This window comes from Anarhichas minor, unplaced genomic scaffold (assembly GCF_050575085.1).
Source record: "Anarhichas minor isolate MPS153535 unplaced genomic scaffold, ASM5057508v1 ptg000027l, whole genome shotgun sequence".
NCBI classification, from domain to species: Eukaryota; Metazoa; Chordata; class Actinopteri; order Perciformes; family Anarhichadidae; genus Anarhichas; species Anarhichas minor.
The window spans coordinates 16,872,539-16,883,660 of NW_027466473.1; the positions used below are offsets into that span (position 1 = coordinate 16,872,539).

General features: G+C 41.9%; 1 protein-coding gene across 1 annotated transcript; it reads right to left on the reverse strand.

The window, feature by feature from the left end:
- Nucleotides 1-580: 580 nt before the first annotated feature.
- On the reverse strand, nucleotides 581-10,905 carry hspa4a (heat shock protein 4a). Its single transcript, XM_076102632.1, has 19 exons — nucleotides 10,616-10,905; nucleotides 9,205-9,262; nucleotides 8,958-9,098; nucleotides 8,082-8,204; nucleotides 7,219-7,318; nucleotides 6,950-7,083; nucleotides 6,424-6,668; nucleotides 6,152-6,228; nucleotides 5,739-5,890; nucleotides 5,349-5,455; nucleotides 4,994-5,127; nucleotides 4,329-4,510; nucleotides 3,781-3,864; nucleotides 3,285-3,437; nucleotides 2,749-2,874; nucleotides 2,527-2,634; nucleotides 2,070-2,189; nucleotides 1,749-1,910; nucleotides 581-1,537 (listed from the first exon to the last, which is right to left on the reverse strand). Exons 1-19 carry the CDS (start codon nucleotides 10,720-10,722, stop codon nucleotides 1,337-1,339), a joined length of 2,514 nt encoding a protein of 837 aa, XP_075958747.1. The 5' UTR covers nucleotides 10,723-10,905; the 3' UTR covers nucleotides 581-1,336.
- Nucleotides 10,906-11,122: the final 217 nt, after the last annotated feature.

Genomic DNA, 11,122 nt, shown 5'->3' on the forward strand with positions numbered 1-11,122 from the left:
TTATCTTACATTGTAGTATAAGTTAAATCATTGACACCAACTTTATTTAATTAGTTTTATTATATTCACATTATCAAATACCAGATAAATCCAATATTAAATGCTTTCCTTGCTTTATTATTGTTATTATATTTGATTACTGATTGCATGACTTAGGTCAGCACCTGACAATTATTTTGATGATTGTTAAATCCTGTTTTATTTTGGAGTTTCCTGTTAAGCCCTATATGTTGGATCACCTGATTTGCAGGCACCTGTGCCGACTAAGGTATGGTTCAACTCCCTCTCTCTCTGCTGCAGCAGCACCTCTGTGGTGCCCGGTATTTGGTTTTCATATATTTATTTTAATAAACTTACATGCATTAAAACTTGTGTCCATTATTATGTTCAGTGTTGAGCGAGCCAAAACATAAGATGTTGTTTATTCAGCCATATATTCGCTCAATTATTTGTGAAAATAGAAGATAAAGAAAACCGGTAGTAACATTTATGAAACTGTGACCAGTGCTTCATCATTGTCTGTCCTAGTACACTTTACCTATTATGGTATCGTCCACTAATAGCAACAAATGTCTATTCCTTTTATTTTTTGTTCAAGGTTTATTTTTGCTTTTTTTTGGTGATGCAGCAACAACAGCAGCACCCAGAAGGAGATTTGTTGGCTCACACCATTAAGTAGAAAAAAAAAACAGTACAAGGCTACCAGAGAACCAACGGACCATCGCTTTTGAATGAGAAAAGCCAAACAATGAAATACTGCATGACAGTAACTTATAGTATCTAGTTTCAACATACAGTACACGTGAACTCAATAAAAACGTCTTCCTCAACTTTAAACTAAATACATCATAATCCAGCAGTTACAATTATTTGAAGTCATGTACAACTTGGAACAGTCCATGTTCGTTTATCAGTACCTCTACGGCATTTAGACACACTGCATTACTTTACATTGTAACGTTGTGTATTACTAGTTTTCTTCTGCACAGCCACTTTGCTTACAATTCTTCAAATCTGACATTCTTACCTTAAATGTGCTCAGGAAATGCTGAACTAAACAATCTTTAACATAATGGCCATCAAAGCAACACGGAGAAAGCAGCTTCCACCCGACACAGACAACTGTTATGTCGTAAAGTAGTCTATTCATTAATAATATTATGCATTGTATTCATCAAACAAAAAGAGAAATGACATGCCGATGAGGATGGCTGATGAACACGATTAATTAGGGATGCTGCCGTTTGCGTTTTCAGTGTCGTCGATATAAATCTCAGAAGAACGACAGCGAGTAGCAGGACAAACGGAGGTGAAACTCAGGTCGCAGCTGCAACTGTTAGTCGATGTCCATTTCAGGAAGCTTGTTCTCCGCCGCTCCTTGTTCCATGCCCGCAGATGTGGCTTTGTCTGAGTTGCATGACTGGCTCTCGGTTGCCTCCTGCTCGTTGACTGGCCCATTCTCCGTATTCTCCTCCTTGGGAGGCTCCACCTTGGGCTTGGGTTTGGATACCACGGGGTTACAGGCTGAATAAAGCTCCTGCACAAGGAAGAAGGAAGTATTGGTCAGAGGAAGATTTAAATAAAGCAATTTCTTCTCTAGCGACCAGGTTCTGCTCACTCGATCAGTTTTTAAATTACGTTGATTCCTACAACCAATCACTAATCTACAGGGAGTGGATTTGGTGAAGCTACCTTCACATTTTCAAGTGTGTGTGTGTGTGTGTGTGCCTTGAATGCACTCTCGGTACCTTAATCTTGGCCTGGATCTCTCCGACTTTGACCACTGGTTCCAGAGTGAGGTCCTGATTATTCTGCTGGTTCATCTTGCTGCTAATCCAGATCATGGCGTCCTTCGCCTGCTTTTCCACCCGAGTCACTTCCAGCTCATCCAGATGGTCGTACAGCTCATCCTGTTGGGAGAAGCACACGTAAATTAGGACAGCGATTTTCATAAATAACCTCACATAGAACGACATGAACTGTTATTAAAATGTCTAATACAACACCAACATTATCAAACTAAGCAAGCCTTTGGTTAGTCAACACACTCGCTCTCCGTGCCAGGCTACCTTTGCCTTGTACGCTTCAACGATCTTCATGTACATCTGGATCAGTCTGCCGAGCTCCTCAAAAGCTTTTGGTCTCTCCTCAGCTTCCATGTATCGCTCACAAATTGGCTGGCCCATTGTCTGTAGAAAAGGGACGACATCACGTTTAGTCAGAAGACAAAACACATAACAAGGCGTATTCATCGGGACAAAATAAACCAATTAACTTCTGAGAAATAGTGATATTGTAGAGGATGAAGCCATTCTCCTATTTCAAATATTGAACTATGAATATCAGCTTTCTATGACAGTCACAGAATACAGTCGATAAACATATATTCTAAACCACAGTCATTTTAACAAGCAGGGTGCCTGGTCAAATGACTGCCCAGTGAACCATCTTCTTAAAATCTACAAGTTCCCTTTTGAATGAGAGTATTATTACTGCTGTCCAGTGACGCACTGCGTGCCTGGGTACCTTCAGTTCAGCCAGTTTGTCAATGTACACTTGTTTCTGTTGGTCCTCTCCGTCTTCATACAGCCAGTTCTCTGTCTCCTCCAGCCTCAAGGAGAACGTGTCACGATCCTACATGTCAAACAAGGAGCAAGATTAAATCCACAATGTACAAAAACAAACAGAACAAAACATGAAATAGATTAATGTCCGTTAACGTGCGTCTGAAGTGCGATCTATACTCACAGCCTCGTTCACAAACTTCTCCAGGACCCCGTGCAGTTTGTCCCTCATGTCGTACACATACTCTTCTACGTTGTTCTTTGCGTCGTTCCGCTCCTTCTCTAGCTTATCCTGCATGATCATCTTCCCCTGGAAGAGACACAAGGTAGGTGTTACTGAGTCAGCAAAAGGGCACACACAAAACTCTTGAGGATGGACCAAATGGACATTAAATATTAAATTATATTTGGTGGATGCTGACACCCAAGGAACCAAATTTAAACCTTGTAAAGTAAATAAGGGAAAGTTAAAAAGCTCTGTGGTGGCGAAAAAACAAATCCACCTGTTATAAATCTTAAATAACAATGTGGAAAGAAGTTTTAGAGTACGATGTTGTTATTAGGTCATTATTAGGTAAAACACAGCTGCTATATCATTAACGTAAATTATAAAGTGACCAACAGTGTTTGTTCTTTGTACTAGTAAGTTTCACTCGCACATGACTTAGACAAATACCGTGAGCGCCTGCTAGACAATGGTGGTGATTTTCAGAACATTACCTCATTCTCCACAGAGAGGTTTAGTGCGTCATCCGACAGCTGCCCGTGCAAACTGTTCTCGATCGGCAGCTCCACCGTCTTCGTCTTCACTTTGGGCTTCTTGGCCTGAGGGGGCTGGTCGTTCTTCTTCGCCTGCTTGGCGTCTTCTGCTGTCTGAAAAATGAGAGATGAAAATCATTTTAGTCTGTGCAAATAAAACATTTACCTCTGACGTAGCTAAAGGCTGTGGTAAATGTCTAACATGTGCTTCAGTCGATGACTGTTTCAATTATTCTCCACTGGTTATTAGCCACGTACTGGAATCTGACAATAACTTGATAATCTCTTGTCATGTTTCCCTTTCTCCATACTTTATTCCTTTCTCCTTTCCTTCCTACGTTCTTAGCATGGAAATAGGGAAAGAAGGAAGTAAAAGAGGCAGTGTGACTCTGCCACATATAGTATGGAACATGTATTGGCATAATGGTGATTGTCTTAACGTCATGCACAGGGTTACCTCCATCTCCTCGACCTCTGATCTGTTGTCTGCGTTGTCTCCAGACTGGTGTTTGTGATCCTCCTGGTCCACGTGCATTTTGTTCTGACGCACGGTAACACAATGAAAGACATATTAAAGATAACACATTGCATTTTGTAGCTGGTACAAAAACAAAATCATTTTTTTGTTCATACTCGCAGTCTTTTGAGTGACATTCAAACCAGAAGAACACTTATGATGCAGTACTTTGGGGAAAAAGGTCAAACAGTTGGCTCTGGAGGGCAAATGGTGACGAGCGAACCAAAATAAATGCCAAACTAATGACAAAGGAGGCATCAGTGAGAGAGAAATGCAACCCATTTAAGTCTTCTGGAGCTTGTTAAGGCAAGAACTCTGAATTCCATTGTGATGACATTACTGACTTTATAAAAACCAAGGTGCGGCCAGACTGTGAGCGAGATCTCTGAGGCGAAACAAAGCAAACAGCATAGAATAAAACCTGTGTGTGTGTGTGTGTGTGTGTCTTATTCTCTTACACACAGTGCAAATACAAGGAGTACACACACCTCCTCTTCCTTTGCTGGCTGGTCCGTCTCTATCGCCTCTTCCCCCTCAGCGGTTTTCATGACCTCTATGAGCGAGGCGCTCGATACACTGAACATGCCGTGAACGTTGACCCGAACTTTCACCTTGACTTTGGAACTCTCCCCAGATGCCTGAGGAACCACATTGTGGATCAAGAACTGGCCTGTAGGGCGGAGAAAGGTGCGACAGTTTAGAATATGTGAGAATACCTTTTTATGTCAAATGCGGAGGGGTGAGGAAACTACTGCTTGGTTTGTGCTTGCTGTAGTAAGGCCGGCACGAGGCGTCTTTGTGGCTTTCAGGTCGCGCACGAAGGCTCCGCATGGAGCTTTGGTCGAGCATCTCTGAAATTTTGTAACTAGAACTGAACATCTTGTGACTAAAGGCCGGATAGAGTTGGTTGATTATTGGATACGTGCTCACCATTAAAAAATAAGAGCAAAAAAAATCTAACACGGAGCTCAAAGTTAAAAAGTTAAGTGTCTCTAAGTTATTCATAACTGGCACCCTTTGGACTTAAGCTTGCATCGCAAACAAAAAAACAAAAATTATTAATTACGAAAGTTTCCCAAAAACTACTTTTTAAGTTGGAACAGCTTTTTTCATGTGAAGCACTTGTGTTGTTGTGGCGTTGAACCTGCAGTACCTATTGTGCTGTTGGGGTAGGGCAGCTCCTTGGGGCTGCTGTAGTAACCTTCAAGGGTGAAGGGCTCCTTCCGGAAAAACGTCAACACTTTGGAAAAGGGAGCCGCATGGTTCTTCTGGAAGACCTCACAATCACTGTAAAAACACACAGCAGGAGGAGGTTTAGCAAAGTAAACTCCTGAAAGCTCAAACCCCATGAAGCCGATATCAACACTGAAGTATTGGCTTTGCAGAATCTTGTAAAGCGTGATGTCCAAAGTAAACAGGTGTGATGGACTCCCCTGTTCACCCAGTCAGATTCAAACATGAAGTAAAACAACTCCTTATGTGATGTTCTCAGGGGACAGAGATCTTACCTCAGTCCCTCCTCAGCGGCTGAATTCCATTTTAGAGAGATGGAGTAGGGGACAACATCTGTAATGGAGAACTCTCGGACTTTGAATGCTGGTGACAAGATAGCACACTGGGGAGGAGAGGAGAAAAAGACACGTTATTAAAGCTCAAACTTTTGCCTTGAAGCTGGTTACCATCAAATGTTTGGTGTTTTTTATTATAAATAATTGCATATAAAATGACAAAAACAATTGAGAAAACCACATGCAAAATGTTTTAACACAAATCCTGCATTAACAACAAATAAGTTGTGTGACTTAAACATTATACATGTGCATGCATGTCATATTCCTCCCATTCTACTTCCACAGCTGTCAGCAGTTTGCAGTGTGAGTCACACAGGTGAGCCGTACCTGTAGAGCACAGCCTCGAGCCACGGCCTCGTCTGCGTTCAGGGTGGTGCTCAGCTCTTTGCCGAAGAATTTGCTGATTCGGTCTTTGATGGATGGGATTCTGGAGGCCGCGCCCACAATCTCCACCGCATAGACATCTTCCTTTTTCAGCTCTGCAGAAACAGGCGTGTTAAAGCATACAGAATCACAGCTGAATCAATACTCTGATCAAAACATTGTGAGCGCAAACAGCACAGAACGTTTGTGTTTGTTTGCAGAAAAATGACATTCAGGTTATATTTTCTTCAACGTTATATCTTTTGGTGAAAGCACATTAAACAAAACTACTAAATATATATTTGTATTATTCCACGGCTTTGTTAAATACTGTGTGAGTGTGCACGTGCTGACAGGGATAGTCCCGATGCACTCACTGGCTTGTTCCATGACGCTGCGAAGGGGACCCTCTACTTTGGTCAGCAGCCCCGCACACATCTCCTCAAAGTGACCTCTGGGAACACATGAAGGGTTATTAATAGACTCGCACACACACACACACACCGAGTACCGCTAAAAGGCACTTCTAATTATAACAACGCATTTTTTTTAAATTCGTGCTTATTTATAGCAGCTCTCTATAATATTCAGACATGAGTCAATGGGGAAAGGAAAGTCAAAAAGACGGTAAAGGGATCTTGCATCTCACCTGTTAAGTTTACCGGAAACGTCGATGTCATTCATGAAGCACTCAATGTTGAGCGGCAGGTCGGAGGAGTTGGCGCTCATCAGCTTCTTGAGTTTCTCACACTCTTGGGACAGTCGGACCAGCGCCCGGGGCTTGGACTTGACGTCCAGCTTGTACTTTTTCCCAAACTCCTCGCAGAAGTGGTTGACCAGGATGTCGTCGAAGGCCTTCCCACCGAGCTCGGAATCGAACGCTGTGGCCAGGATCTGACGGTGGAGAAAGGGTTGGATGAATATTTCATAATCATAGTTAATGCACAGCTGTATGTCTAGGATGCATGTGAGGAACAACGAAAAAAAATGGACTTTCTTTCACTGGTGTAAGCACTGCTTACCATCCTGCTTTATCTATGCCCACATGAGAAAAGAAATGTAAAACTTTTTGGCAAAAGCTGCTTCATCTTAGGGCTGTTTCATCCTCCCCTCCCCTGAAAACCTTTTCCTAGTATTGCTTTTCAAAGTGGGCACACAAATGATTCATTCCTCACCTTGAGCTTTCCCTTGTTGAAGGCACAGACTGACACCTGGTAACCCGAGTGGCCAACGTCCACGAACACCACTATCCTGGGCTTGTCTTCTGGAGCCGGCAGGTCCTGCTTGTAGATGCCATACGCCAGACTCACTGCAACAAACCGGCATCGTGTGTGTCAGTTTGGGCACACAACTACGCTAACTACATCTGACCTACAGAGAACTACGAGAATGCAAATACATACAAATAAAATGCTTGCATAGATAACAGTGTGCTTCAACATACCTGCAGTGGTCTCATTCATTAGCCGCAGACAGTTGAGGCCTGCGATCTGAGCTGCATCCATGACAGACCTCCTGTCCGAGTCAGTGAAATAGCTCGGGACCTGGGAGGGGAAAAACAATGCAGATGAGGGATTTGATTGGAAGCATTTCTAATAAACTAACTGTACGCACATGGCATCACTGTAAGGCATCGATAACGAGCCAAAGATGTCAAAACGGTTCAAACATATCCTTTATTCCTTCTGTGTGAATGATCACTTTGAACACTATTGATGCATGAATGGCCTGAATCATCTGGATGACGTCGACGAGTCAGTTACTCCGGGAGCCAAAACAAAACATCTCCTTGTGGAAAAGGTCTAAATTTAGCTCTTGGCCACCGTAATAATAATAACATCTTATCCATCTCTAGGGCTGATGCAAGCTGTAGATTAAGGACCAGTGAAAGGAACAGCCTCCCTGTGTGAGATCATTACATAACAGATGCCGTTCGCTGAATTCATATACGGAGCACAGCAAGAAACACAGACCGCTATTCACCAACAAGGAAATCAAGCTTTTAAACACCTGGTGAAGTGCTTAGAGCTCAACATGTCACACGAACAGGTGGCAATACATTTAAACACCTTGAAGTACAGTAAGTAAAGTGAGTCACACCAATGCCACATCTTTAAAAAGCAACGTTGCGTGATCCAACAAGTAAATTAACACCCGTTAGACATTTAAAGCCAATTAGCTAAGATGTGTTGCCACAAGAAAAAAGCCAAAGAAAATGAATGCACTGTACTGACAAGTCTTTTTCAGAAGCTGTATAGGTTGTCAGACACCCTGCTGAAGCTGTGAAACCGCTGCGCAAATGCTCACCGAGATGACACAGTCTGCTACGGGTTTCTTCAGTGCACTTTCAGCTGTCTCCTTCAGCTTGGACAGCAGCATGCCGGTGACCTGCTCGATGCTGAACACTTTCTCCTCCTCCATGTACATGACCTAGAGTTGAGGAACAGTTGGAAGGTGAACACTCTTGAGGCAAATTGTTTAAATAGCTTATAGATAACTGTAAATAGCTATAAATAATAATGAAAAAGTCCGCCAGTTTCATCACAACAGATTAAAAGCTCCTAAAAACAGGCCCCACAAAAACTTATGTAAACTTATGTGTACATAATGTGTCATTATGCAATCTGAAAACTGATTTTGTGGGCAACAACAGGTCTTCTCTGATTTGTTATTTCTTCTGAGGATTCACATTAATTATCTCCACAGGGACACACAAACATGGCGGGCTGTGTGTTTACGGCGTGCTAGCCGTACACAAGAGTCTGACACACTCAATCTGATGGCACCAAGGGTTAGCAACATTCATATTTATGCAATCAGCTAATTGAAAGGTTCAGAGACACAGCACAATGATCATTTCTTTCCGCAGAATAATGTTACAGGAGATAAAATGCCAACGAAATATACAATAGTTTAAGACAGTGGTACGGGAGACTGTTTTTAGGATAAGAGCACAGAGGACTGGACAGACAAAGAAAGATGACGGAGAAGGATTTTGATTTCTTACGGCTGTCCCTTTTAATCTGGACCTAGCTCAGGACACAGCACCCGGTTGATGAATGCGCTAGCCCATATATTACTTTGATATTTTGTTGTAAATAACTGCATCTTTCTCTCCAGCTAGTTGTGGTTACCTATGTTATCTCTACTACAGCAGAGGCACCGTGATATTCTTCATCTTACCTTTATGCCGGTGGCTCCAGACGGCATCTGTGCCAGGTCGTACACCAAGTTAGACTTGGCCGACTGGACATAAGGGTCTGTGAACGCCCTGCTGTGGAATCGCTTGAAGCCCTGCACCGTGTTACGACAGTTGGTCACCACCTGGACATGACAGGAGAAAACACAATAAATAAAAAGTTTCAACTTTTTCTGCATTTAATTACAAGGAACTCCAAAGACGTCAACAGAGCAACTGAACTGATCTTACCTGGCTCTTTGCAGCGGCTCCTATGGACCGATTTCGTGGTCCAAACGATACAACTGAGCTGGAGGACAACAAACGACAATGTTACGCTACAACATACATGCCATCACGAGCAAGTGGTTTGTGTTGTCCACCTATTTGTGAATACACCTCGAGTCAAGACAGATTTACCAATTAAGTTATGCCTACACATGACATGACATTTCTGAGCCCAACACACATAAAAAGGGACAGATTTTTTCCCACGTCTGCAGCAGCAACGATTGCCGTTTTTTTTTTTACCCAAGACAGATCATAATATTTTTTCGAAGAAAGCTTTGTTAAGTTTTCTGCCCTTTACATCTAGTGATGTAAAGGGCAGAAAACATGGACAGAGGAACATTTCCATAAAACTAAAATTAAAAAGATAAAAAACTATTATACTTGTTTGATTAAATATTTAGAAAATCTAAAACATCCCTATTACAAGAGAGCAAACTGATGTCTTGAAATTGCACATTTAATCACTTGATCAAAATATATTATCTCTCATGCCATTAACAAATTAAATAATGCAACTAATTGCTTCAGTAATGACTAGTTTCTTACAGTCATCAAAAACATCAGTATATGCTTCCTATTCATTTTACAATAATAATAATGTCAACAAGTAAAAAAAAAAATGATAATACTGTAAATACATCCATCCTCAATGGCTTAAATGTTGTTTTCAGTGCAATCAAGTGCATCATTAGCCTAAAGACCTTAATTATGATAATTTAAAGAAATGTAACATTGTGGGTACAAAGTGTACCGTGTCAGAAAAATGAGCTAAAATTAGAAGATATATAAAAAAAGAGCTTGGTGACAACCTTCTTTAAAAATGCATTGTTTTAAGCGCAATACAAACAGTACAGTTATATCTTTAGAGCAAACAACTTGCTAGAAATTTCCAACAAGCTGTTGGAAGCTGTCGTCATAGATGAGAACGTAAACGCAAGACGCACGGTTTCACCACACGGCGCACACCGGTTGGTTGGTCGGGGCTTTCGCCTTCAAGACATGACCGACGGCAATTGTAACGGGGGGGAAATCACACCGCCCACGCGTGTTTTCCGGACAACGAAAGCCCTGTTTTTCAAACTGTACAGTAACGGTACTAAAAACCCCGTGAGTTTAGCTAACTAGCTGCTTGCTCGATGGGGAGGACCAGCTATGTACACTGGGGATTAGCTAGCGTTAATTCGAGACGGTTCCATGTTGAAAACATTTAAACATGTGTAACTAATATACTCCTACTGAGAGGATATGTTAACCGTAGAGTCAATGGTAGCTTGTAAGTAAAGCTGCAATCAACTAGAAAATAAAAAAACCTTCTCTTCGTAAGCCATCCTCTCATAAATCCAATCAATAACACCTGGGTTTAGGTACTTACGGTGTGCATCTGTCGCTGTATTCATTAGCGACTGTCTCGATCCCTCCGGCTCGGGCTACAGCTACATAGCAGCTTTGAAAGCCCAAGTCAAATCCCACCACTGACATCCTCAGACTGTCTGCTAGCTATAACGGTATCTACAGTTGTACAAACACAAATAGAAACGAGTTGTTCCGCTTTAAATTGATGTAAAAGCGTTGTTGCTCTGTGTTAAGTAGAGCAACTTGTAGTCATAATCCACACGGCTGTCTGTTACCGGTGTCTCTGCAGCATAGACATATATACAGTACAGCAGCAAGGTGGTGGAACTGACTTCTCGTCAAGGAGTTATCGCGAGATTTGCGTTGTTCTAGATAACTCTAGACGTTTCTATAGCCATGTGAATATGACCGTTCTGTAATATTCGAGATTTAGGGGGAAATATCCTGTGATTCCTACTTATTAAAAGATAATTTCGGAGCTCAAGCCTTTACTGTGAATCCAAATTGTATAAAGAAATCAAGGACT

Bases quoted from the DNA above. Each gene is read 5' to 3' on its own strand.
- hspa4a (XM_076102632.1), bottom strand. From the start codon at position 10,722: ATGTCAGTGGTGGGATTTGACTTGGGCTTTCAAAGCTGCTATGTAGCT. The intron at 5,891-6,151 runs GTGAGTGCATCG...CTGTTTCTGCAG, and splicing joins CAGCGTCATGGAACAAGCCA to AGCTGAAAAAGGAAGATGTC. The intron at 2,875-3,284 runs GTAATGTTCTGA...TGTCTCTTCCAG, and splicing joins ACCTCTCTGTGGAGAATGAG to GGGAAGATGATCATGCAGGA.